This window comes from Colletotrichum abscissum (assembly GCF_030869225.1).
Source record: "Colletotrichum abscissum strain IMI 504890 chromosome Unknown Scaffold_11.1, whole genome shotgun sequence".
Lineage (NCBI taxonomy): Eukaryota > Fungi > Ascomycota > Sordariomycetes > Glomerellales > Glomerellaceae > Colletotrichum > Colletotrichum abscissum.
Window position 1 is genome coordinate 647,070 of NW_026849999.1, and position 26,864 is coordinate 673,933.

At 52.7% G+C, this 26,864-nt stretch overlaps 7 protein-coding genes across 7 annotated transcripts; 5 read left to right on the forward strand and 2 right to left on the reverse strand.

The window, feature by feature from the left end:
• Positions 1-85: 85 nt before the first annotated feature.
• On the forward strand, positions 86-1,525 carry CABS01_05540 (lipoyltransferase; the record flags this gene model as incomplete). Its single annotated transcript, XM_060538908.1, has 3 exons — positions 86-1,012; positions 1,080-1,175; positions 1,259-1,525. 3 exons carry the CDS (start codon positions 86-88, stop codon positions 1,523-1,525), a joined length of 1,290 nt encoding a protein of 429 aa, XP_060405170.1.
• A 400-nt stretch (positions 1,526-1,925) lies between these two features.
• CABS01_05541 (transcriptional regulator) lies at positions 1,926-2,696 on the reverse strand (the record flags this gene model as incomplete). The annotated part of the gene is made up of 1 exon (XM_060538909.1): positions 1,926-2,696. The coding sequence occupies one exon, from the start codon at positions 2,694-2,696 to the stop codon at positions 1,926-1,928; it is 771 nt and encodes a 256-aa protein (XP_060405171.1).
• An 853-nt stretch (positions 2,697-3,549) lies between these two features.
• CABS01_05542 (uncharacterized protein) lies at positions 3,550-4,617 on the forward strand (the record flags this gene model as incomplete). The annotated part of the gene is made up of 1 exon (XM_060538910.1): positions 3,550-4,617. One exon carries the CDS (start codon positions 3,550-3,552, stop codon positions 4,615-4,617), a length of 1,068 nt encoding a protein of 355 aa, XP_060405172.1.
• A 1,517-nt stretch (positions 4,618-6,134) lies between these two features.
• CABS01_05543 (uncharacterized protein) lies at positions 6,135-8,067 on the forward strand (the record flags this gene model as incomplete). The annotated part of the gene is made up of 3 exons (XM_060538911.1): positions 6,135-7,375; positions 7,436-7,863; positions 7,928-8,067. 3 exons carry the CDS (start codon positions 6,135-6,137, stop codon positions 8,065-8,067), a joined length of 1,809 nt encoding a protein of 602 aa, XP_060405173.1.
• A 9,112-nt stretch (positions 8,068-17,179) lies between these two features.
• On the forward strand, positions 17,180-17,464 carry CABS01_05544 (uncharacterized protein; the record flags this gene model as incomplete). Its single annotated transcript, XM_060538912.1, has 1 exon — positions 17,180-17,464. One exon carries the CDS (start codon positions 17,180-17,182, stop codon positions 17,462-17,464), a length of 285 nt encoding a protein of 94 aa, XP_060405174.1.
• A 3,114-nt stretch (positions 17,465-20,578) lies between these two features.
• CABS01_05545 (uncharacterized protein) lies at positions 20,579-21,217 on the reverse strand (the record flags this gene model as incomplete). Its single annotated transcript, XM_060538913.1, has 3 exons — positions 20,579-20,659; positions 20,832-21,142; positions 21,211-21,217. 3 exons carry the CDS (start codon positions 21,215-21,217, stop codon positions 20,579-20,581), a joined length of 399 nt encoding a protein of 132 aa, XP_060405175.1.
• Positions 21,218-22,869: 1,652 nt separating this feature from the next.
• Positions 22,870-26,714, forward strand: CABS01_05546 (uncharacterized protein; the record flags this gene model as incomplete). Its single annotated transcript, XM_060538914.1, has 2 exons — positions 22,870-22,967; positions 23,168-26,714. 2 exons carry the CDS (start codon positions 22,870-22,872, stop codon positions 26,712-26,714), a joined length of 3,645 nt encoding a protein of 1,214 aa, XP_060405176.1.
• Between the last annotated feature and the right edge of the window lie 150 nt (positions 26,715-26,864).

Genomic DNA, 26,864 nt, shown 5'->3' on the forward strand with positions numbered 1-26,864 from the left:
AGACTTTTCACAGGGGCTCATGAAAATGTTAATCTGAAAGTACCATCAATCCCGTCTCATCCAATATCTCCCACAGATCATCACAATGCTGCCACTACGTAGCATTCAAGGAACTTTGTTCCGCATCAGACCATCAATACACCAAACCTCCCGCCAAACCCGATTCTTCTCTGCCCTCGCCGCCTCACCAACCTCAAAGACCCAAGTCTACACCTCAAACTCTCGCGACCCCTACGTGAACCTCTCCATCGAGCACCACCTCCTTCAAATGACCCCATCTGACTCGACCGTCCTCTTCCTGTACACAAACCGCCCCAGCATCGTCATCGGCCGCAACCAGAACCCGTGGCTCGAGGTCAACCTTCCCCTCCTTAAGTCTCTACCCCCGTCGGATGCCATCGACCTCGTCCGCCGCCGCAGCGGAGGCGGAACGGTCTTCCACGATGAGGGCAATGTAAACTACTCCGTCATCTGCCCGCCTGCAAACTTTGACCGCGACACCCATGCAGAGATGGTCGTCCGCGCCCTCCGCTCCCTCAGCGTCGAGGGCGCCGCCGTCAACTGCCGCCATGACATTGTCATGACTCTTCCCCCTTCGCCTTCCTCTTCAGGAACCTCCGACAAAGCACCGGATACCACCGCCTCCGTAGAAGCGGCATCGTGCAGCAAGCCAAAGGTGAACGCGGAAAACACGTTCAAGATCTCCGGCTCGGCGTACAAGCTCACCCGTCTCCGCTCCCTGCACCACGGAACGTGTCTCCTCTCGTCCCCGAACCTGCCGCGCATTGGCAGCTTCCTGCAGTCTCCCGCGGAACCCTTCATCAAGGCCCGCGGCGTCGAGAGTGTGCGCTCACGTATCCGCAACGTGGGCATCACCGACACATCGACGTTCGAGGATGCCGTGATTAGCGAATTTGGAAAAATGTACGGTGACTTCACTGTCCGGGCAGAACTGGGCGAGAAGGATGCGCTCGGAGAGGATAAGGTAAAGAAGGGACTCAAGGAATTACGGGTAAGCTTTCATTTCTTCTCTCCTCGGTCGGCGATAGCCAGGGTCAGAAACTAACGGATATACACAGTCTCGGGAATGGACGTATGGCCAGACCCCTCTATTCACCTTCTCTACACACCCCTCTGAAGAAGACACGCGGGAACGTCCTCAGCTCCCGGGCAACGTGAGTAAACATCTTCATCTCTAGTCTTTGGTCGTTTCGTTCCATCCAATCCCGCTTGACCCCTTCAACGCTCAAACATGTAGCCAATCTACCCAGCACAGCCAGCTGACCCCGTCCAGTTCAACCTCACATTTGAAGCCCGCCACGGCCTCGTCCAAAGCTTCTCTCTGTCCGGACCGTCCTCTAGTCTCTCTAGTCAAGGATCGGCCAAGCTCTCGAATTCCATGATCAACACTCAGATCTGGGAGGTCGCAGACTGGGAAGAGCGTCTCCGCGCGGAGGGTTTGGACCATAGCGAAGCGTCGACCGTGGGAAAGTGGCTGAACTCTGTGCTGGCAAATGGAAAGTAAATCAATCTCAAGTTTGGATTGATTTCTATCCAGAACAGAACTTATCCCTGTACGATAAAGAAGTTGTGAGGCAGGGTAGGCAGGGCAGTGTATGATACTACATCCAGGACGACGAGCCTACATCAGCATATCGTGCCTAGCAAGTCGTAATCAACAGCAAATCTCATCACCTGTTTCATCTCTAGATCATTGCAAATGTCTTTTTCGAACCATCCCCTTTACTAAGGCACTTAAGAAGATACCTTGAATTATGTTCAGACCTTTCTGCTTCTCTATCCTTCTAGATGCGCACATCTAGCTTCTATCTCCGAGTATTTGGCACATTCGGACCCTAACAGCAAGACTTCTCCAACGACACAATTCTCTACCTGTCTTTTCAATTTGTTCCCTCGCAAGGCACTCACGTTGTCTTTGCCAGCTCCTTCATGTCGCTTCGCTCCTGAACCAAGGCAGCAATGGCTTGACCACCGTCAGAGCCAAGGCTCTGGAAGCCACGGATCACTCCCTCTCTATCGCCCTTTCGCATTTCCTGACTCATCTTGAATTTCCCCTCCAAGCGGTCGATAGCGATCTCAATGCCAATGATGTTCTTCTTCATCAATTCAATGTAGCGCTCAGGGGCGTCCGCAACCTTCCAAGGGCCGGGTCTATCTCCCTTTCCAGTGTAATCCATGACAGACGTCTCAGTGTGCCTGGACAAGTCATCAATCTGCTTTGATAGGAAGGCAGACGCAGTTTCTGACTTGCTGTCAAAGTAGATTGTTGCTCGGCCGTAAGCCTGGACAGCGGCGTAGTTCCAAGTGGGGACAACTTTGGCAGTCGTGGGCTTCGTCTCGGTGTAGAACTTGGGTGTGACATAATGATGAGGTGCGGCCGTGAATAGCACGAGAACCTCCTGATCGAGTGTCGTTGATTCAGTACCGGCAGATTGGACAGCTTCGATCATTGCTTTGCTTTGTGGATTTTGGCGGGCTAGGTGGCCCCTCAACCGGCCGAGGTCCTCATCACTCGTCTCGTCTTCGACGTCCAAGACAAAGGGGATGTGGCTAGCAAGGATGAGAGGATGGGCATCTGATGGAATGGCGGTGGTGAGAACACCGAGGGGGTTCTCTCGAATCAGCTGTTGTAAGGTGCTGATACGTGTTTCCGCGTGTGGTGATGGGATGAACATGATGTAGGATAATACTAGTGCTTAAAGGTATTGAAGGTGTGTTATCTCAGTCGAAGTGCTTGAGACATCATGAGCGCTCCCTCACCCATTAAATATTCATTATGAAACTAGATAGTCTCATATTAAGCGCGTGGTATGTTTTCAAGTGAAAGCTGAGTAGTCGCACACTTGTCTCCGGCATGCAGTTGAATAAAGTTTCTCTGATGCCACCTGGGTTGCAGAGTCCGAGAGTCGCCGAGAAAGGTGCCACATTGACATTGGCCAGGTCCTCAAAATTGACTTGACCAAGACGTAATATCCGTCATACCATTGGATGTGTTGTTCAGATTCGGTCATCCATTGAATGCTCTCCGCGGAGAAGCTGATATCACTTGGCTTGGACAAGCAGCTGCCACTACCTACGACATGAACGCCCTCACAGATTTGTCAGGGAATAGGTAGATGATTCAGGCCCTTCCAGTAATACTTCACTAGATTATATTGACATAACGTAATCAAATGGAGTATTACAGCTGGCTAAACGTCAAGGCGTGTTTGAAGGCTCATCTAGTGCCCCTCCCTGGCTCGGACAATATGTCCGACGGTAAACGTGAGTCACCCCACCGGGACTTCCCTTCATGATGGGTGATTGTGCAAGATACACGTGCAAGTGAAGATTTTGTTCTTTACAAGACTGAACCACATTGATCGTGGAAGTAATGATATGAAACTTGCTGGCCGTCGATACGGACTCCTTCTCCTACCAATCACAACCAGAACAGATCATGCCACCAACTTCTTTTCTGTACTTTATCTCATTCTCGTCAGCTTCTACATCGCGTACTATCCCTGGCAGCGCTGAAGTCCAATGAGGATGTCTCAACATGCAGTTCTAGAAGACTGTGTCTTTTCTGATCGAGGAGGAATCACCGAAAATACTCATCGAATTCACGCTGCAGTCACAGACGCTGATGGCAGTCTCTTGTACGCCGTGGGCGACCCATCACGCCTGACACTCGCCCGATCAGCAGCCAAACCAGCTCAAATTCTCGCCCTTCTCGAGATTGAAAGATTTGAGCAATTCGGTTTCGACGACAAGGAAATTGCTCTCATGTGCTCTTCGCATAGTAGCGAGGAGCGTCACGTTCAGTCCGGGGTCACGATGCTGGCCAAGATTGCGGCCAAAGAGCAAGACTTGCGGTGCGGAGGTCACCCGTCAATGTCCGAGAGCGTCAACAACGAATGGATCAGGAAAGGGTTTACGCCTGGGGCTCTCTGTAACAATTGCTCTGCGAAGCATATCGGCATGCTAGCTGGGGCCAAAGCACTGGGGCAAGACGAGGAGTATCACTTGTCCAATCACGAAGTCCAAATTCGTGTCAGACATACCTTTGAGGAGCTTACTGGCCTGGAGGCTGACGAGATCAAATGGGGCATCGACGGATGCAACCTGCCAGCTCCCGCCCTTCCTCTCCGTGACATCAGTCACCTTTATGCTCTCCTTGCTCACGCTGCAGACGCTGACGCTCAGGGTTCTGCGACGGACCCAAGGACGAGGAATTTGGCTAGGATTTACCATTCTATGTGGCGGTTCCCCGAAATGGTTGCTGGGGATGCTAGATTCTGTACTGAACTGATGCTCAAGCATGGTGGTACTCTCGTGGGTAAGCTGGGTGCCGATGGGTGCTATGGTGTTGCCATCCGAGACTCCCAAGAGACGCGGCGTCTGGGGGCCAACTCGGGTTTGGGAATCTCTGTCAAGGTTGAAGATGGAAACGAGGAAATTTTATATGCAGCAGTGATGGAGATCTTGGAACAACTTGGCATCGGTTCTGTGGAAAGCCGTGACGCTATGAAGGCGTTCCACCACATTGAGCGCGTAAACACAGCCGGCGTCATTACTGGAAAGGTTTCGTTTTCTTTCAAATTACGCAAGCCTTAACTCGTCGAAATTGAACATACCACAATTACCTGAGACATAGGGGAGCATTCAGACGTATTACAGACTTAAAATGGTTTTACAATTGGCATTGCAAGCATCGGAGCATACTGTACGTATGTGATTACCCAATGGAAATCAGTGAGAAGAGTCACTTCCTCTTATCTAGACCAATGCCACTCTGTCACCTCAAAGTCCACGGGGAACCGTGGAGCAAAGTCCCGTGGAATACCCGGTGGCGCTTCGGACATCGATGTCCGAAAGTGGACCATTCATGGGTTGCGCTAGTCCAATCTCACTATGAATGAACACGGACATTGGTATGTGAGATGTCCGAAGAGTCTCGACTCGAGGCATCACACAGACAAAAGCAAAGGCCGAAATGAGTGCGGGGTTTTACGCAATGAAATGAACTTATAAACAGAGAATGTACCGTCGATTCACATCATATGGAACAGTCTTGCTCCGAGTTAAGCATCCTCAAGCGCCGACATGGAGGCACAAACACTGGCTACATCATGTCTATATGGGCCATAAAAAGGTCTTGTCACGAATCTTTCTCTGTATACATCGTCTCAACAGCATGCCTACTCAGTCACTACACTCCGTATGACAACCTAGGCCTTTGCTCCAGACATTACCATCCATTCATCTAGGCTCGCGGCTGTCAGCTACTATTTGATGGCAGAACATTCAGTGCCATATCATCAGTCGGGTTGGATATGAAGCCCTCTCGCAGGTTCCGCTACCTCTCTCAACCACCCAGACAAAGTTTGTTGCCTCCAGCATGGTTTTACTTGGGTGAGAACTAGTCCACTTGTGACCTTGAGATTCGTGATTAGAAGGAACCAGTAGGAGCGAGATGTCTCTCAGAAGGTCATTGGTAATATGGATGACTTCATAGTCGATGACAGAGCAGGTGTAGCTTGAATACAGCCTGGTGAGATGGTTGCAAGGAGTGTTGTTGGCCACGACGAGAAGCCTCCGGTTCGTGCGAGCGCCACATGTGGCTTGGATTTACGCGCTTGTACTTACATATAAATGGCTTGGCTGCGCCCAGACCCTGGCCTGGTTAATGACTAAATCGGCCGGATTTCATTCTTCAACAGCCCGAATCGATGGTTCACAACGATGCCGGCGAAGATCGCTCAGCAGCGCGTCGTCTGTAGGACTTGCAAAGTCTGCCGGTCGAGGAAAGTACGTTGGCAACATCGTAAAAGGCGAGCGATAAATTCTCCTTGCCATCAAATAATCACAATTTTATAGGTAAAATGTGATGGCCAACGCCCTGAATGCAGTGGCTGCCGTATGAGAAGTCATCGGTGCGAGTACCCAGAAGACGGTCGAAAGGCTGTCGTCCGGTCAAAGGCGTCAGAGATCCAATCACTTCAAAACCAGATTGAACAGCTGAAGCAGCGAGTTTCTGAGAGAAGGTTAGAAACATGAATCCCTTCATTGTTCCAAATCTGACTGACTTGGGTAGTCCTTCGACTGGTAATGAGTCACTAGAAAACAGTCGCATGTTTGCTCCTGGCAGACCCCAAAACTCGCCCACTTCTTCTGTTCCTGCACAGCTCGAGTATGCATGTTCTTCGAGGTCCCCGCCTAGCCGGCATCAAACAGACGCCGACCCTCTCATGCCTCAGCTACATGAGCGCCCTTCCATTGAGGGCGACACAACCGTGTATGGTGCCACCAGTCTCCTTCATGATAACGCCAGCGGTCATTTCTGGAAGAGTTCGACATCAAGCAAAGACGAGACCAATGCCTTTCTGAAGAGAGTCGCCCAGGATCGACTCATAGCACAAGCTGCCACGTCGTATCAAAGAGAACTCGTCTTCTACTCCACGCCTAGCGTCTTAGCCAACGCAGACTTTGATGGCGTCTCTGCGGATATTGCGATGCATTTACTGAATCTACACTGGAACCGATTACACTACACATATCTCTGGACATATCGTCCTGCAATCATGGATAGCATCTTCAAAAATGGGCCCTATGTCAACAAACTGCTGCTGAATGCGATCTTCCTACAGAGCAGTCTATTTACTGATCTCAGTATTGTACGCACATGTCCCGAAGATCCTTCGACAACCGGCATGGGCTTCTACGATCGCTTCAAGGAGCTGCTCCCTCAACATATCGACAATCCGACTATGCCTACTGTGGTGGCACTCGTCGTGTGTGGGGTTTGTCTAGTTCCGTACGGCAAACAGAGCGCCGGGTGGGTGTACTGTGGCATGGCGTACAGAATGATGGTTGATCTAGGCTACCACCTAGACATCCCGAGCGGTATTGATCCCGAGTCAAAGAACGGGGTGTCCGTCACAGAGATGGAGATGAGACGGAGGATCTACTGGGGCGCCTACACAAGCGACAAGTTCCAGTCACTCTACTTGGGCCGTCCTCCGGGCCTTCTCTTAAAGGACGGTAACATCTCCAAAGAGTTTCTTGATTCGTACGAGGAAATGGAGCAGTGGAATCCTGGTAGTGCAAGTATCAGCCCAACAGTAAGCTACAAGGGACGTCCGGCCTATGCAATCAGCTGCTTCCAAGGTATGCTGCAGCTTGCTGCAATAGCAGAAGAGATCATACAACACTTTTATTCCGTCAGGAGTGCTCAGACGCCGATGCCGGATCTATTACAATTTCGGTCTAAAATGAGGGAAAACCTCAGTCGATGGATGGACAGTCTACCAACTCACCTCCTATTCGAGCCAGGCAAAGACGACACTCCTCCGCCTAATCTAGTTTCACTGCAGTGAGTCGAATCTTTCTCCTTCTCGATGTTGCTCAAATCTGATTAACAAACCAATTCTAGAGTTTCATACTGGACCTTGGTCATCTTGCTCGAGCAGGCGTTCTTGAACCGGGGCCACTTCAACTGTTCCATCGAGCCTGTCTCTGGAGATGACGGACGTCGGAGGTGCATCGACGCCGCATTCAAGATTTGGCGTCTGTTGGAAGCCTACAACACATACTTCACGCTCAGACACGCGCATTACGGGCTGCTTTATGCTGCGTATAGCGCTGTGTTGGTCATCCTTCAGCATGCCCATCAAGATCAAGAACATTACATTAGATGCATCAAATTCTTCTGGATGATTTTGTCCGAGTACCAAAGAAAGTTTGGCCGAGGATTGCGGAAGCCTTTCAAGGTGCTCAAGTCTCTGATGCAGCAGATGAAGGAGGTATCCCGACATATCAGTCTGGATGAGTCAAGCAACTCCAACGATCAGCAGCCTGCGGGTGAGTTGGTCTATTCCACCTAGCAAGTTATTGCTACTCGATATAGATGGCTAACAGTTTCTAGTATATTTAACTGATTCGACATACAATTTTGAGACACTCGATGTGGCTGACACCACTGGTTGGCCCGACTTTTGGCAGGAGTTGATGGCTGACAATACATCGCTTATGGATGACACCATGTTTGGGCTTTTCACGAAGTAACAAGACTTAACTTGAACCATTTTTAGTAGAGCTTGTAGTGATGTTGTTTACCTTGGTCCAGCACCGAGAACCTATGAACAAGACAGAGAGTAGGGAGTGTGAAAGAACGAAACACCAGACTTCTCCTCCGCGTGTCATCGATACATCGCGAACGATTGCATCAGCGACATCGCCCAACAACTTCAAGCAAAGCATGAGACACACCACCATTAACCCTATCCCCAGCGTCTCTCCCATCTGCAACGTCTCATCAAACATTCCACTACTCATGACGTCCGCTCTCACCCTTTCTCACCGCATTAATACGAAATACGATCGACAGCAAAGTGATGAGACAACAACCAAAAGGCTCGTCCCCAACTCTTCTTCTTTCACAAATACCTTCCACCCAATGGAATCGGAGACGGGGTCTCAAATTTTCAAGACTTCGAGACTTCACATCGCAAAAAGGACCCTCCACTTCTCGAATGCAAACCCCCAATGAGACAAAGATGAACAGAAACCACACACGAAGTTGCCTTCAACTGAGACATCAAAATCGCCTTAGTCACGTTCTTCCCGCCTCACTACCGAAGCGGCTTCCGACGGTGTAACAAAAACACTTGAAGAAACACTGGGAAACGCAACGGCTTGGCGGGTGCACCTGTGTGCCACAGTGCCACAGTGCCATAATCCCAACCCTCACCAACACCCACCCCCTTTCTCGATATTCACTGCACTTTCCTCTCAGGGTCCTCATCTAGCATCACGAGTTTCTAAACCGGCGATAAGAAGGGGCTCACGAGGCGGGAAGGAAGGGGGGAAAAGGGGGCTGGTGAATGAGACATCTCCAATCAAGTCACGTCTACCCACCCTAAAAAGAGGGTTGGCAGTCCAAAAAGTTCGGGGTTACGTATATTCAGAGTCTCATTCGCCACACCTGTGATTCATAGTCACATAGCGTAAAGCAGGAAACGTTTTCGTGTTCGCTCTCCAAGAGGACGACCAGCCACACGCGATGACATACTCTACGTTATCTGCCATGACTGAAGAACAAGAAGACCCTGAAATAAGCCACCTCCCTCACATGTATCCATCCTCTCCAAAACCTGGAAATCCTCGTGTTACGCCTCACCCCTCCAAGTCCGGATCTAGCCAATGCAGCACACACGCACCATGAATCAAAAGGGTGAGGGAACGTTTCGTCACACGCTGATGTAAGTGTCACCACCACCAACCCGGCGGCCCGGCCTTCAAAGAACACCGACATCACAAAGGAAACAAACGAACAGAGACAGATGAGAGATAGGGACGTACGTACCTACCTACCTTACCTAGTGAGCCACCAACCTCATGCGACCCCAAAAAGGATCTGCCAAGATCAACTTGACATGGCGGGGAAAACGAATCTACTGTACGTTTGAGGCATCAGGTTGAGCAAACGTAGTGTAGATGCAACAAAAAAAAAAAGGTGTGGCTGCAGGACAGCAACGACTAGACTCGCGTCGGCGTGCGTCAACCATTCACTCGGGCTCTCCTTCGTTATCGCCCATACTTTCGTGGCACTGCCATGCCTGCGTACACAGTAGGTTGTCTGTTGCGCAAGCACCTAGATACCAGCCGGCCAGTACAGAGTACAGAGATAAGAAAAGAAGCGAAAATGGGGCGGGTTATCTGTCCCCCGTCGACATGTGAGTGTGTCTCCGAGCCAAAAGAATGACCAAACACGGTGAGACCTCGACGCGGACGACCGAGACATCCGCAGCGATCAAGTCGGTGACCAAATGGGCGAAGGTGGCTTGCTTTTCGTATCGCGCTGCGCTTTCTCCAACTGTTGTACCCTGTGTTCGTCACACCGTCACATGTATGTCTGTACTCTGTGTATACAAATGTTTCCTCCAAGCTCCAGCCTCGTCTCGTCTTCTTCCATCATCGTCTTCTTCTCCCTTTCATCACTTTTCATCTCCCCCCCCCCCCCCCCACCCCCCACCCCCACCCTCCCCCACAACAACCCCACCCCCCACCCCCGTCCCCTTCTCGTGTTTGTTCATCATGATGCTTCCCACCTCTTCCTCCCCCTCCCTCTTTCCCCCTCTCTTGCCACCCCCCCCCCCCAACCCCTCCCCCCTCCCCCCCCCCCCCCCCCCCCCCTTCCCCCCGAAAAGAAATCATTTCCCGCTCGTCCTACCTACCCTTCTTGTGTAACTTGAGCTAAAGGGTTCAGGAGGGTGGAAGGAATGGTGGACGGGTGGGAAACCATCCACCAGTTCTGGAATTTCTGCAGTGACAATCTGAACATTCCATTACCCCCCTCCATCTTCTCAACCATGACCCACCAAGATTAAATCCGCCCCGAAAGGGAGAGAGTGGACATGCAGGGTCTAAGAACACAGAAGACGGCTGATTAAAAGTCATCTTCATCGTTTGATGCAAACCAGCTGAAGTGAACTCCATGTCCCGGCCACCCCATCAGTAAAAAAGACATGAAATAGAAAAAAAGTACCTCTCTCTGTAGATCAGCTCGATATCTGAAAGTGTCTGCTATTCCACCTAGATCAGCACCGAACCCCTTCTTCGGTCCAGGTAGTTGAACCAAACCCCTAGGACCCCAGACCAGTATTACCAGGCCATCGGCGAAAATGGGATGACGTGCAGCAAAAGCATGGAGAACCATTGCACACACCCACCCATCCACCCAAACCCACAATCCTGAACCAAACAACCAAACTTCGCACACTCACTCCGCCGTCCTAAGCGTGAGAAGACTGCTCCCGGGGGGCGGCTCTGAGCCTGTAAACCACGCAACCACTAATCCACGCAGCCATCCAATCCCCCTTGGAAAAGGATTCACCGGAGTGTCATAGACGCCTTGCACCAAAAACAGAGCAGAAAATGCCCAGAATCTAGGTGCGTTGCTACGCCGCGACCGCGCATGCGATGCGAGTATCGAAAAGTAGTTGGATCGGCTGCGAGCTAGGCGTTGGATCTATCATCTCGCCCAAAGATCACGACCCCTCCTCCTCCTCCTCCTTCTCACTGGCACCCAACACTGATGTTCACTGCACATCACTCTAGCAAACCGGGCCTTTTAAACCCCCCCAGCGCATGTCACCCTAAAGAGAAACCATGACCCTGATTTCCGCCGATCGCCGTCGACGCCGTTGCGTTTTTATTCTTCTTTGCGCACCTGTATTCCGGAATTCCTGTTCTCGTCCTGGCCACCCTGCGATAAGTGATGAGCCAACACAAACCAATCCAAAGCTGCGAAACCGAGACATTCTTTTGGAGAAACCCGGAGGTGCGGGTTGCATCGGGTCCAACGTAGGTAAGGGTCGTGTGGGCAGGCAAAGGCAGTCCCAACTGCGGAGGTTAAGGGGGCCGTCTGCTAGCTCGCACGGCTTTGCACGGGGCTAGGCGCGTCTCGCCTCAAGGTATGTATCCGTAGCCCGTCATGCAAGTCACCGCATGTGGTTGACTCTCGAACTCGTCGACAAGCACCAAAACTTGCACACCGGTCTGGGAGGAGGAGGGTGGCCCTGGTGGGTGATGGGAAAGTGGTTGCCCCGGTGTGAAAAGCCAATCAACTCGCCCCCTTGCCTAGATCTTGAGTGTCGATGGAATATTAACACCGAGAATGAGCAAAGATGGAGTCGGTTGGGGAGGGAATTCAATCACATCTTAGGTCAGCGCCAAATCGGTGTGATTCCCTCGCACTTGTCCGGAACGCCGTCTCGACGAATGATTGCGACCGTACGGCCCTCCGCACATCCCGCATTTTTTGGTTCTCCAGACAGCGACTCCTCCCCCCTTTCCGTACCCCAGATTCACATGTTGCTTTTTTCTAGGCCACTGGGGGCAGGCAGGGCAGCGGGGATGGTGCTAGAGCTGTGCGCGACGAAGAATAACAACAACCTCATGTGCCTAGCACCACTCCTTCATGGAGATTCCTTCCTCAGCGACCTGGGAGCGACGTCTTCCTTCGGCGCGATCGTAAAACCGAGTCAAGTCCCTGTCAACGGAGCTTTGGTCCGAAGCAAGAGATCAGCCCTTTATTCTTCGTCGTGGGCGATGAGGGTGGGAGCAGCTGGTGTTACTAGACAGTACGTGTTTGATGGTCTAGACATGGTGGGATGCCCTTCGCCATGTGGTAGAGCTAGTCCCGTAAGCCAGCGAGCGGTTATGATGCCATGGTGAGAAAAGACATCGAGTAGAGGATTTTCCCTGTTCAGCTGTCTGGGGAAAAGGAAGATCCCACGGCTGCCGCCGCTACTTTAGTCGAGCGGCTTCCGGCCTCCCACACTTTTCCCCAGACGTCTGATATTTTGACACTTTTTTCCAAGCAAAAGCCAGTGCACATAGCTTATAGAGTGTGGACCGGAGGCGCGTAAGCCGCTCCATCTAGTGGCGAGAAGGGAGTCCGCTGGCAGCAAGCAGTAATACGATGGCGGCCAGTACGGGGTGAGAGACATTTAGAAATATGACGAGGCACATGCTAAACCTCAAGTTCCACCTCGCACGAGGTGTGATGGCTGGAAGCAGGGGGCAATGAGCAAGAAATTAAGTCCAAAAAGAAGAAAGAGTACGGGGTATAGTGCCATTGACTGCAACGCCGTACGCAGAGAGATGCCAGCCGGTGTTCTTTGAAACGGCGGAGGTCAAGAGAGCCTTCGGATATGAGCAGTCATATTCTGCTAGGTGCTCTGTTGGGATGAAGGACAACAGATATAATTTGGGGTAACCGAGCCGTCGGGGATTGCGACGCAGAAGGATTTCTGTTTAGCTCACAAAATGACCATTTCGCGGTGTCATGCCAATCATTCAAAACTCGTGAAGAAAAGTCGAATTTCCAACAGAGAAATGAGCGTCGCCGAAACGTCATGCCGTTTGGGGGAGGCTACCTGATGAGCATGCATCGAGGTGATCGACACAAACCACCAACGGCCGTTCTTGGATCCTAGGCGATTGACGTTGTATGGGGCGATTTCTATCGAGAGAAGGGAAACCAAAAAGGCGTGCCTACCGTACTTGCTTCTATTTGGGTATGAACGCGAGCTGTGATGGATCATGGAGGACGACTTTTGTTGGTCTGGATGTCTTAGCTCCCGTAGACTTGCAGATAGGATGATGCATGGTGTCGCTCCTCGACATGCGCGCGTTCCCTTCTCGTGGCCGCGCATTAATAGCACTGTCGCTTAGGGCGGGACGAAGAAAATAAAATACCCCAATACTAAATTACCCCGGACAGCAGATACCGACATTGGTCTGTGTGCGAGACAGACAAGCCACGACTCAGACTCGGGCTATTCGGGTGGCAGAGGTTGACGACGACAGACTCGTGCTTGGGCAGCTGATTGCGCAGGTGCTTCATAGTCGAACAACACGACACCAACCCCATCTTTCCCCAACCTCTCTCCTTTGGGACTTGTTGTTGTCCGGAGCTCTTATCTGCAGACTGACGAGCAGTCAGGTAAATGGATGGTGATGCCGATGCACTTCCGGCCTGCGATATGTATCCGTAGTTCGTCTTGCTGCAAGCTACGCCGCAAGCAGCAGATGCCCGCGTTTGTCAACGGAATCAGGGACCCTGTGCAAAGCTGGACCAGCCCAGCGATTGGGGGGGGGGGGGGGGGTTTCTCGACGAATAAGCCGCCGACAATCACAGCCCTTGCCCTTGCGGCCTTGTCTCCCTCTGGGCCTCTTCTCCGCAGTTCGCGGCTGGCTGCCCTAGTCTGGACCGGGCTATTTGGAGTAGATTTGCACCCCGTGGCCAAGGAGGGGTTGCCCCCGGGCATCGGAAGGGAACGCCAAAGCGAAGCCATCGTGAGATTTTTCTGCCCCTCAGACTTGTTTGATGATTGGTTCCAAGCCCCTGCTCCCCTGCCACGTAGGCGTTTTTCCGGGTTCGTTGCAGGGAAGGCAGGCTCACCGGTGAGACCACCCAGCCGTCCCTGGAGGCGTGTGGAAGCCGAAGCATCGTGAGCTTCACTTGTTTCAGTGGGTCTCGTGAACCTTCTATGGAGAAACGACAATGGAGGTACCATCACATTCCGCTCTGACAGGCTCTGCCCGGTAGAGAGGGAGAACCACATCGTGGACCGTTCTGGAATTTGGACCCTTCTTTCTTTTTTGGATAGTGGTTCCGAGTTCGTGGCGGCCCAGATTCTTCGAGGCCTACGATGCATCTATTCCTTACCTCACATATTGCTGAACTCAGCGGGGACGGCTTTCACCGACCGGTAGTAGAGCCGGTCATTGGAAGTTACCCATGGCCGGTCTTGACGAACTTACTGCGTATACATGATCCAGTTCTGAGTACAGGGTATTCATACACCCGCCCTACGGCGTCGTCACCGTTGTTTTGTTGGATTGGGTTAAGACGAGCAGGGCGCTCGAGCCGGGAGCGTTTGGGCTGTCAGCGAGGTGTGAATGTCGTGGAACGATTTTCTGGCCCGGGATCGTTAAATTCTCAGCCAGAGACGAGATCCGCGTGCCTCAATGGCTGATACTGATAATAAGGGTCGGTCCGTGTATGCTACAACTTCACAGCTCATATCTGCCCAGGGTGCCGGACTAGAGGTATTGAACATACGGCAACGATTAGGTACGAATTGTTTGTTTTCACGTTCATCGTTTGCATTTGAAGCTTCATTCATGAACCCAACCACGCCGACTTGCTGAAATCTTTTTCGGCGTAGTGGACCTCACTGCTGCGGTGCTGTGTCCGAGTTGACCAGGGATGATCAGTGATCGTCGATACATTCGAGCAGAGGCCCAAACCCCAGAAGCGCCAGACAGGGAGGGTAAGAGGTCCCGGAGAAATTCATACCTGACTGTGAGCATGCGATGGACGGAGGTTTCCATTGAATCGAGCCGATCTAGTCTCGAGTCTCGACCACAACCAGCTCACAAGTATACAAGTAGAATTGATGGGCATCGGGCTGGTTGTTGGAGATCATGGCCCGGGGCGCCGTGGCCCCTTCGATCTCTACGAGCGTTGATTCCGAAAAGACACTGCGCACGCCGCAGACTGGACGTTAACGTGCCACTGTGCCAGCGGTATGTGGCTTTCCGTGGTGCCGTCTCTTCCCGAGACTGACATTGCCAGCCGGCCAGCGATGCTAATCCGGATCGGGTAACCTGACGGAACGAGCTGACCTCAAGTCCGATCGCTTCTCGTAAGAAGCAGAGCTGGCTCGGCGGCTTTCTTTGGTTGTCAACGCATTGTCCAATCGCATGGCAACTCCAGTGGTGTCGTTGATTAAGCTAGTGCCGTTCACGATCCAGGCTTGCGGTTCCTGCACTCTCATCACCTCTGTCGTTCAGACCATTGTCTGGATGGTGGGCAACTGGACCGCTGCGATTTGGGGGAAGGAGTGATTTTGTCTTGCGGTCTTTCGAGCGCTTGTCGCGTGTCTTGGTCGCCCGTTCAAATGCGATGGTTATGACAACTGTTTAATCGATCACTCTGACACAGCAACGCTCTGTGGAGTCTCTGGCATTGCGGGATCTTCTAGTAGGACGTGGTATAGCGGATGAGTGGGTAATGTTGCGCTTCTTTCGACACTGAAGGTGTACGAAGGAACACCTGGCAACCTGTAGTGAACTCGTGATATTCGGCGGTTTGTCTCTGAATATTCAAGATTCTTCTAGCTTCTGGTCCCGCCTCCATGTTCGCTCCTAGTAGTAAAGCGTTGTGCACAGTCGTTTTCGTCCTTGAGATTGCGAATGATGACAATGATGCAAGCTGCGCAGCGAGTGGAGACCGTTAGGCCTCGACGAAACCAGCAGAATAGCCGTGACCAGGGGCAGCCTGGACAGGTGAGAGAACTTGGATGATTGGGAAGCATCGTCCGCGCCGCATCTCCACCCGAGATAATTGACGGCGATGGAGTCTCCATCAGCGACTCCAAACATCTCCCGCTCCGACATTGACGATGGTACCTCGATGCCAGCATCGCTTGCTGCATGGATAAGGGTAGTTCCAAGGCCGCCGAGTTGACGATCATGCTTGATCTGGAGTCTTCTGAGGGCTGAGTTCGGGAGCAGGTGCAAGTCGGGTTGCAATAGAGGAGCTGTTCTTCCGCGGAATAAGAGCGACGGAGTCGAGCAAACTCAATGAAGTCTACGACAGCGGCAATACCGGCGACGAAGCAAAACTCGAGTCGTTCGTCGATGGCTGAGCCAGGGTCTATCCTGCTTCACTTGCGCCTGGTGCGAGCGCCGCCCCTGATCGATCGATTGGTAGTTTCCTCGACTCTGAGTGGCTGGCATCTGGAGTGCGAAGAAAGCTAGCCCCCTATCCATGCTCACGGAGGAAAGCGTATTATCGTAGCCATTGCCTCGATCGCCAGATGTCGTGTTGTTAGTTATCATTTGATGACCCGAGACTACAGAACGATGATTGACGGCGGTAGAAGGTTGAACAGTCTAAAGCACCAACGGCAAAGATTGCTTGCCGAGGTGAGCACCCCTTCGACTGACAACGAGTGCCTCATGTTGCTCGTTCCACGGTCGAAACCAGCGACTAAATGGCAAGTGACAACGTGCCCAGAGAAATTTATGTATCCAATGAAACGTGGTTCCCGAGCTTGAGAGCAGAAATTTTGCAGGACATCAGGCCATTGTACGGTATCAGCGTCTTGTCAAGCCAATGCCAAGCCTCGACTGCGTCGTGGACAGCTGTGTTGATGATTTACTACAGTCGGGGATGTGGTTGGACGCCCCCCGTCGCTGTATTTGCTGTCACCGAATGCTCCCCGATGGCCGGATGCCCCCGCTAAGAACAGTTCGATATGTACAAAAATTAGACGATCAGATCGCTTTTACGACTATGCTGCTGGACTGCCGGGCAGTCGCATTTCTGCCGTCCAAGTCAATTCCAGGATGATGCGGTTGTCGCATTAGGGTCTCGTTCGTGGCGTCCAAGAAGGAATCATGCAGAGACAGGAGAGATGCAGCTCCGAAACTAGGCGACAAATGAGCGTTGCAGAGGGCGTCTTGCATCCAATGGCCATGTCGCACAGTGAGCCAGGAGAATGACACTTGCATGCGTGTGAGTTCTGGTTGCGGAGCTGACCCTGCAGTTGTTCAGAGGTGACTGGAGAAGCCAGTTCCAGATGCTGGGTTTTGACCAATGCCGAAGAAAGAGTGCCTATGTTCGCTACTCATACTCGTCTGTTCGTGGTCTTATGAAGGTCTTGTTTCCGCCCGTCGGTGTCGGGCCTTGTCAAAGAAAGACGGGATGAGCCACCTCCATGCGCGGGTTCTTTGTATGCGGCAGGGTGATCTGAGGAAACGTCAGGTTTGCGGGCGCGACAGCCCTGGAAGGAGAACGTCAAGAAATTTAGATTCTCATCTGCCGGATGGTCGATGGTCTCTCCGCGCCGTCTCTAACAAGATCAAGCCATGCTCTCCATGACCAGCAGTTTGTGGCTGTAGGCTGTAGCATGTCTCGTCATAACTACGCAGCCAGCTCTTCGGCTGCTACGCAGCGAACAAGTGGATAGCCACCGCCGCCGCCGGCCACCGCTAGAACACCTGCCCGTACTCCGTACTGTGTAGATTGTTCAACGCACATAATGGATGGTCGAAAGCACTATGTATGTGGAGAACCGTGATCATTGATGTAGGTGGAGAAGATCGGTCGGTTGTGGAAACGCACGTTTGTTGGTAGGGCGGCACGGCGGGAGTTGGGCTTGCTGAACGGGGATCGAGGGCCGCCTGTGAAAATAGGCGACAAACCCGGGAGCTAGGGAGACATCGGACCAGGGAAATGCCTAACGTCGAGGAAGCATGCAAGGTAGCTGAGGTCTGGAGTCTGAAGTCTGGATCGGAGTCCAGGCTGTTGCCACCGAATAGTGACATTGACAACGGCAGCGGGCAATGACAAAGACATGCCAACTGCCCGAAGACGGATCAGGCTCCGTTCGGGTTGGGCCGCTGGTCCAGTGTGCTTGCATCGGCCAACTAGAAATTGTTGAATGATTGGGACCGAAGAGGTGGGATTTGTCCCCCAATGTGTGCCGTATTAGTCATAAACATGCTGGCCGCCGGGTTGAAGAGTCGGATGAAAATATAGGTATTGGTAGAGTACCTAGTCAATTACCTGGATAGTGTAATGAGGCATTCGTAAAGATTCGGGGAAAGACAAGTGGAAGAAGAGGCGCGAGACACGCACAGCACGCGAGGAGACGTAGCGAAGGTCGATGGGTACCTAGTTCCTTTGTTCGAATTGGTGCAGTCACTGCAGCACTGGCAGCGATGGCATTTGGATGTCTTGGTGTCGTGCAGTCTTGGGCATCATCTTCGTGCTTGTCTTGCAGGCTTTGCCGCAGGTCGGAGACTTGACTGAGTTGACTCTTCTTGTCGATGACATCTGCATCACGCGTGTGTCACTGCGTAGCGGAACATGTCTTGCATGGGTGCATTCCTCGCGAGGCACTTTAGCCAAAGGCGTCGTTGGAGTGTGTCCCAACCTTTTGATGCCGAAGGATTTTGCAGTTGGGAATGGCTTGTACTGTCTTCCGCGGACCAACACACCTCGTTGACTGGTGAGTTGAGGTGAGGTGAGGTGAGGATAAGGAGTCGTTGGCCTCTTTCTTTTTTCTTTTGTGGTTATTTTTCTCCCGGATGCTCAGGGCTGTGGTGCCGGTGGTGTGTCGCAGTACGTATCTGTATTCGTAGCAAACGGCAAGAGCTTAGAGATTGCTTTGCTGTGCTTCGTACCTACCTTAGGTACCTTCCACTGCCCAAGGAACCTAAGGTCAACGGCGGGGAGAAATCGGTACGTGCCTTGTCGTCGGCGCATGTCGCGAAAAAAGGTGAGAGGCTCCAGCGGGCCAATGACGAGATGCAGATCATGGCGCGATAAGGCAAGGTACCTGGTCGGAAGTCCCTCGTTCCCTTTCTCCGTAGCTGCTGCCCTTGCCCTTGCTCCTGCAGTCTTGCACTCTTGCTTCCATCTGGCCCTGCCCCCGCTCCGGTCGTGGTCCCGTTGTCCCCGCTCTGGCCCTCAGAAACTGATTCGGTACGTATCTTTGTCGGAATGGTGAGGATTTGGCTCTTCGCTTCTCTTCGAGCTTTTTTATTTTTATTTTTATTTATGTATTCCTATAGCGATTCTGTCTTTTCAAGCCCCCAAGCAGCCAAGCCAAGGACTGCCACCAAAACTTTGTCTGACCCTTACTGCTTTTCGAATCTTGAATTCGCAGCCGCAGCACGGGCCAAACATCGGCCATCCTTGCCAATGCACGCACATCCATCTGTCTTGGACCCCTGTGCTCGCCATGCCTTTTGGCTTTTACATAGTAAAGTGCGGTTTTGCCAATGTCAACAGCTCGCTGCCTCTCCTGGCTTGGCCAAGACAGCACACAACCTGTTCTCACTTCTCAGGTGTGCGAGTTGTCTCCTTCTTGCAAGGAACACCGCTCCGAACTGGGGCACGGTATCCATAACTATGCAAGCATGCAGGAGGTCAATTAGATGGAGCAAGCGACGTGGTGCGAGGCATGTGCGGCTACTGGGTCGTAGGAGGATCCATTCGTACCTGACTGGAGTCTTGGACTGTATGGGATTTTCTTGATTCTGTACAGAACGATCCGTCATCGAGATTCGAGGGAGTGATTCCATAGACACTGACTGATTGCTACTGTGAGGGTGAGGCAAGGAACTGCAAGAAACGGGCATGGTGGAGGAGGGTAACAGAGAATAGAATCGAAACACTCCTAGGGCAGATTCGACGGAGTTCGATGTCGGCAAGTAGAGTGCAGCATAACGTCGCAGATGGATAGGTGCTGGGAACCCAACCCAAGGGCTGCAGCAGCCATACTTTCGAGTGGACGCCATAGAAAAGATGGACGAGTCGAAACACGGGCTGTGGATGGGTTTGTGTCAATCGTAGGTGGCTGTCACACCCTTTGCTGGCTCTGCATTGCACGTCCCCATTGAGCTGGGCTAGCTGACATGCCTCGACCTGTCAGTTTTCGGCCAACTGCCCTAGACTTTGAAGATAATGGCATGTCATCGTAGCTGAACTTCAGATCGATGGCAGAGGCGTACACTACTTGGCAGCGACGACGGCCAGGCCGCCTATGGGAGGGCCTAGACGAGAAGCCACGAGGCTCTGAGATGGTGTAAGCTGCTAACGACGTTTGGTTGCTCGTGATGATGGGACGAGATGAGAGAGAGCCCAGTGCTTTGTGATGCGTATCCGTCGTAGCCTTTGCTGCATGGCGCCTGCAGGGTGAGGTTGCTCTGTTGGGTCACTGTGAGGTGTTACTGGGATGCAAAAGTGAGCTGCGCGCGCTGTACGCAGGCCCTCCGGCCATGTCGTACCACAGTATCCAGATGTACCGTTTCGGTACGATGTTGCTTTGAGAACTCGGGCAATAACCTTGGCAATGAATTGATACGCAGCACGTGCAGTATGGCAGTAATGCTCTGTAAGTGTTGAGGATATCTGGACGTCAAATGTGCGGCAGTGAGGACGTATCTGAGGGTAATACAAGCAAGTAGGTACATAGGTACTGCAGGATCATGGCTTCGAACGTGCCTTGGGCCGTGCTTGCGCCTCGTTGTGCGACCAGGTGCGGATGCTCCTTATCTCTGCAGCAAGCTGTGCAAAAAGACGGGGAATTCCAGGCGGTGACCTGTGCGGATACCCACCAGCATCACCCCAGCTTCACGCCAGTCCCAATGCAGTGGACCCACTCGAGATAAGGTCCTCGTCTGCAATCGGGACCAATCAGGAGGATGTTGGCCGCGCCCAAAGGCACAGACGCGCATACCGTGTCTTCTGGCCCTCTGTGCACGGTACCTTGGGTCGCAAGGTGCAGGCGCCCCTCCTTCCCGGCCCTCTTCTTTTTCGCAGCATCCCTCTTCCTCCCGCCATCCCGTCTTAATGCTGCACGGTGGCCTGTGCAAAAGCGCGAGGCTAATAGCGAGCGAGGATGGATCTCTCGAATCGCAAAGGCGTGAGAGCGAGGGCACTTTAGGAAGAAGACGGAAAGAAGGAAAGGAAGCAGACGGGAGGAAAGAGCGAGCCCGGTCTGAGCAGCCGTAGCGCCTCGGGCTCTCTCGTTACTTTCGTTACTCGAGTCTCGTAGGAGAACAATTTCCAGCTCCAGTCCAACATTGGATGGACTCCACTGCGGGCGCCGCGCCTACGCAGCATGGCCTGCGGCCTGTCTTGTCTTTTCCTTGCGTTGTGTCCTGTCGCTATTTCGCCTTCCCAGGAATACCAGACCCGGTTGCTCCTCCTTGCCCGCCGCCGCCGCCGCTCTCCTTCCTAGCATTTCCAGGTTCCGGCCCCCCTTCCAATCATCTCTATCACAAACGCACACACCCACACAGGGTGACTCTTGCAAATGCACACGGGGTAGAACATGATTGAGAAAGAGCAGGAGCGACGGCGGCAGCAGCAGCAAGCAAGCAACAGCAGAAAGTGTCGTCCAGCGTCAATTTGTCTGGGAATCAGTCGTGCCTTCCATCCACTCTCCACCATCCACAGCGACCCGAAACCAAAGGCGCTGCTGGACGCGAGGTGTGTGAATGTCCCACTCTTTGCGGCACCTACCACTACTTCCTTCCCTCTCCCCAATGAAAAAAGGTAGAAGAAAAATAAGGGAAAGAACAGAGAGAAACCAAACCTCTTGGTCTCCGTCCATTTCCCAATTCGCTCACCCACACACCCTCATTAATATCACCAATAACCCCATTCAGTCACCAACGCAACACCAACCAGCAAGCACCGGCAGCGGGAACACTCCACTCTCACACAGTCAGAATCCCGATCCCAACCCCAGGCTCCCCCCCCTCTCACTCTTGTATTCTCTTTCTCACCCTCTCCCTCTCACTCACTCTCACACACGGCACACCCATCAAATCACACATACCTACTAGGGGTACTATTCGTACATACACTATCCGTATTACTCACTTACTCACACATCCCGACCTCACACTCCGCGGTTTTCTGGCTCGCGCGCTAGGTACTCTCGTACTGTGCACTATTGCCTCCCCTCACTCCCAACCTTGCCTGGCTTTGCCTTGCTTGGCTTTTCAAATCCACACCCACCCACACCCACCACACCAAAAAAAGACTGAGATCCCTCGTCTTGTTCCTCCCCTCGTCTTTTAGTCCCGTCCACCCCCCGGAAGTACCTGACCTTGCCAACCTTTCGAACTTCTTCCGTCTTGTCTCTCGACCCTCTGTCCATCCAACACTTTTTGACTTCACATCGCCTCACAATACCTACTTCATCTTGCGTCCCGCCTGCGTCTTGCCTCAGCACTTTGCCTTTCTGCTAGCGAGTCTTCCGACGACTATTTCGACTTCCCGACAACGAAATCTGCGAACCAACCTCCTCCCTCGCACTACAACGATCCAACTTCTCGTCCAAACCTTCGCTCTGTCACTGCAGGCTCGTTACGACCCAGACATCCTTCCTCGACCTCATTCCCAGTCACCCAACCCAAATCTACACCTACACTACGCAATCGAACCGCTCCTATCATGATGGCAATCTAAAGCCCGAACCGTCGTTGCGATCTTTTTCCTCGGCCGCCGTGCGAGCCCCGTTCTTCGTTCTCCCACGCCCCTCATTATGTCGAGTCGCCGACTGGGACTTTCACGACCAGTCGAACCTGAGCGCTTTCACGAATACTATGGACCCACAACAGCCTCTTCCTCATCAGAGGAACTCTCACAACCCTCATCTGCTGGCCCTTGTGCCGCCCACTTCCAATGCCCTACCCTTGAGGTCTTCCGCTAGCACGCCAATGACCTCTCCGGGACTTTTCAGTCCCTCAAACCCGCGTCCGAAAATGAACTTTCCGATCCATGCCTCGTCCGACTCAAACACTCCGAACGTCGAGACCAGCAGTCCCTACCTTCACCCGCTCCAGAACCACAAAGTCAGAGAGTAAGTACAGCTTTTTTTCCCTCTTTGCTATACTATGTTGTGGCCGCGCCTTCTTTCAAATAAAGCCTTTGTGTGAATCGACATCGACGGCTCTCTATCAGTGAGGCGGTATCGTGACTACGTAATTGACAGCGGGGGCCAGCCGCAGGCCCCGCGACAAGGGGATGACTATTTGATAAGCTAACCATATTGGTGACCAGGACACATAAAGCCTTGATTGACTCCGACAGCATTACCGGCCGCAAGCTCATCAACCAGTATGAAGTCATCGAAGAAATTGGCAGAGGTGTGCACGGAAAGGTCAAACTTGCCCGAAATCTCGAGACGGGCGAAAATGTGGCTATCAAGATCATTCCACGGTACTCTAAGAGACGACGACTCGGCAAGGTCATGGCCATGTCCCCGCAGGAAAAGACGATGAGAGAGATCGCCATCCTCAAGAAGATGAGGCATCCCAACGTCGTCTCGCTGCTGGAGATTATCGACGATCCGGAATTGAAAAAGATCTACCTGATTCTCGAACACGTGGAGCTAGGCGAGGTTGTCTGGAGAAAAAAGGGATTACCGCACATCTGCCACCACGAGCGTCGTCGCATCGAGAGAGAAAGCAGAGGTCAGCCGCTGACCCCAGAGGAGGAGCATTACGAAAAGATAATGGAGGAGAGGTACAAGATCCGGGAGCAAAAGCGGGAAAAGATGTCTCGAGCCAACATGAACACCCATGAGTTTTGGAGTATCGAGCACGGTATTTCTGACGACGCGAGTTGTGGATCGCAATCCCGCGTCCCCTCGAGGGACGATCTAGGAGCATTGGACTTTTTCGGAGGCGAAGGATCACAACCCAATTCGCTGCAGGCATCCCGGGCTACATCTCGAGCGCCATCGCGGTCTCAGTCTGTGAAGTCAATTCGCGACACCGTTTTTGACCAGGAAGCCATCGACGACACTGAGGACATCGAGACGCCAGGCCCGCTACAGACCAGCAACCCAGGCTCAGCTACCGCACTCGATGGCACTATGTATGGCGCTTACATGGAAGACGCGGCCTTTCGAGGTCGTTCACCCAGCATGGCCGATTCCATCATTTCGCACATGTCCTCGGTCGACTGGAACACTCGGATGCACGACCCTTTCGCTGAAGACTTTTCCTACGTTCCTTGCTTTACCATCGACCAGGCAAGAACGACTTTCCGAGACACTGTCTTAGGCCTAGAGTACCTGCATTACCAAGGTGTCGTACACAGGGATATCAAGCCTGCTAATCTACTGTGGACCAAAGATCACCGCGTCAAGATCTCCGACTTCGGTGTTTCGTACTTTGGCCGTCCTATCCGAGAAGGCGAGGCCGACGATGAGACGGTCTCAGAATCTGAAGCACAAGATTTCGACGATGATCTTGAGCTGGCCAAGACAGTTGGCACCCCGGCATTCTTTGCACCTGAACTGTGCTACACCGACGCGGACCGCATGGAACAACCGAAAATTTCCGAAATGATCGATATTTGGTCACTTGGCGTAACCCTCTACTGCCTCATCTACGGACGTATTCCTTTCCAGGCCGAAGATGAGTGGCAGATGTTTCGAAAAATTGCCACTGAGGATGTCTTCATCCCCCAAAAACGCCTCAGGGCAGTGGACCCTTCTACCCCTCCTAACTCTGAATCTCTCTTTAAGCGGCATAACGGACCTCCCTACAGGGACGACAACGAACTTGCCTACGAGAACATCGACCCCATTTTGCAGGACCTTCTGCGAAACATGTTTACTAAAAACCCGGACAAGCGAATTCGTCTGAAGGATATCAAGACCCATGCCTGGGTTGCGAAAGGAATTCCAGATGTGGAAGCGTGGTTGGCTGAGACTGACCCAGCCAAGACTTCGGGCAGGCGAGTCCAGGTTAACGACAAGGAGGCGGCCCGCGCTGTCGTGCCTATTGCCTTCTTGGAACGCGCACGATCTACCGTGAAAAAAGCAGTTGGGAAGTTGATGCACCCTTTAGGGGATCGAAGCGATAGCCGGTCAAGGCGGAGAGCTGCCAGCAGTGCTGCCAGCTCGGCTGGAGACAGCATGTTCAATGTACCGCCCACGCCACACTCGAGAGAAGCACGCAGAAAGAGTCTCAAGAGCGAAGACTATTTTTCCAACGTCAAAGACTTTGCTTTTGGCGGCTCCGACCATCCTCTTGTCCACAGCGAGACAGTCTCTCCCTATGAGTCTCCCTACGACCCTCTCGCTACGGCTATCGCTCAACCCGTCAAGGGCCAAGGAGCTGCCCTTTTACATGCCATTCAGAACAGCTACAGCGACTCGAGGACGAACAGTGGCACGGCATCGCCTTCAGATCAGTCAACAATTCCTGGGACAGCGTCATTTTACAAGCCTTTCCAGAGATACTCGCAAAGCCCATCGAATGGCAATAGCTTTTTGACGCTTACAGCTGGATTACCCGAGGTCAGGACACAACCTCCTACACCTTTTTCCGGTGACTCCACACTGGACGATCCGTCTAAGGAAATGCGACAAACCCGTGGATACGACGCCTTGACAGAGGAAGCTCTCCGTGCACGCTCAGCAGAGCGTGGCGTGTTCAGAGACCAAGATAAGCGCGCCCCTGCACAAGTGAGCGTCACCACGGCGAGTGTACCTGGTACCCTTCATAGGATGCCTAGCCTTCCTGGCAAGCCTCGAGCTATGCGATCGGTGGACTTGGGTAAGGCGAAGCAGGCCACCAGCGCCTTAGCTTCACCATTGTTCTTTTCGTCTCGGTCTGTCACCGGCTACCAGCATGGCCAGCCACAATCGGACTCAAACATCTACGAGACTCAGCGCCTCACGGCCGACCTAGAGGAGAGACCGCAGACAGCACATAGGATCGAAAGTGTGCGGGATATACCGGAGGCAAGAACGCCACCACCGCGCACATACAATACGTCAACTCCTGAGTCGTTCGCCCGCGCAAAAAGCGAGATGCAGCGCAAGCAAATCGCAGAAAGTCTTATTCAACAAGCTCCGGACGACGTCAGGTCAGACATTGCCGTGATCGATCCAACCGAAGTACCTTGCCCTCTCTCGCCCGATGACGAGCGATTTGGCACGCCGCCACCTCCATCTCGTGAGGACACGATGGAGACTGAAAAGTCCTCCCGCTCGACATCCATCGGTGGCCTGGCTTCTCCTATCACGAATCCCAGCGAAATAGCCAGTCCCGTCTCGTCTGTCAACCACCACACGAAAGAGGAGATGCTTGCCTTCCAATCTGATCCGTCGCTTCCCGCTCTTCTCAGCGGTGCCAGCTCGGTATCCGATGCTGAGCCCGTGGAGCCTGCTGTTATCAACAAGCCTGGTTTACTCGAAACGACAGATTCCCTGACACCTCCAGCATACCTTAAGGAGCCCATGGCCGGATTTCCATTGGAACAATTCGAGCAACAAGGACGATTCGAGACACACAATGCGTCATTTAATGCCGGCCCGATCCCGCTTCGCATCACGCGCAGCCCAGTCTACAGAAGCCCGCCTCTCATCCACCACAATCCCGATATGCGTCCACAAGAGGACGATGATGACGATAGTGATAGTGATGAGGGTCTTTTGATGGCGAAGACCAAGAAGAAATCTACAACCAATACTCACGTCGAACGAATACCTTTCGGGGCAAGGCGACGTGACACAAATGCGAGCATTGCTAGTACAGAGACAGCCAAGAAAGTTGCCATTGGCGAAGAGGTCATCACCTGCGCCGACTGACTTTAACGTGCTTGGCACGCGACTACCTGCCTAGCTCGCGCTCATAACTATAAGCACCCAACTCGACTCATACATTTTCCAACCTGTACAATGGATTCGGGATGGTCTTTTTTGGCACAACATTCATACACAATCGGTGGACTTTTTGAG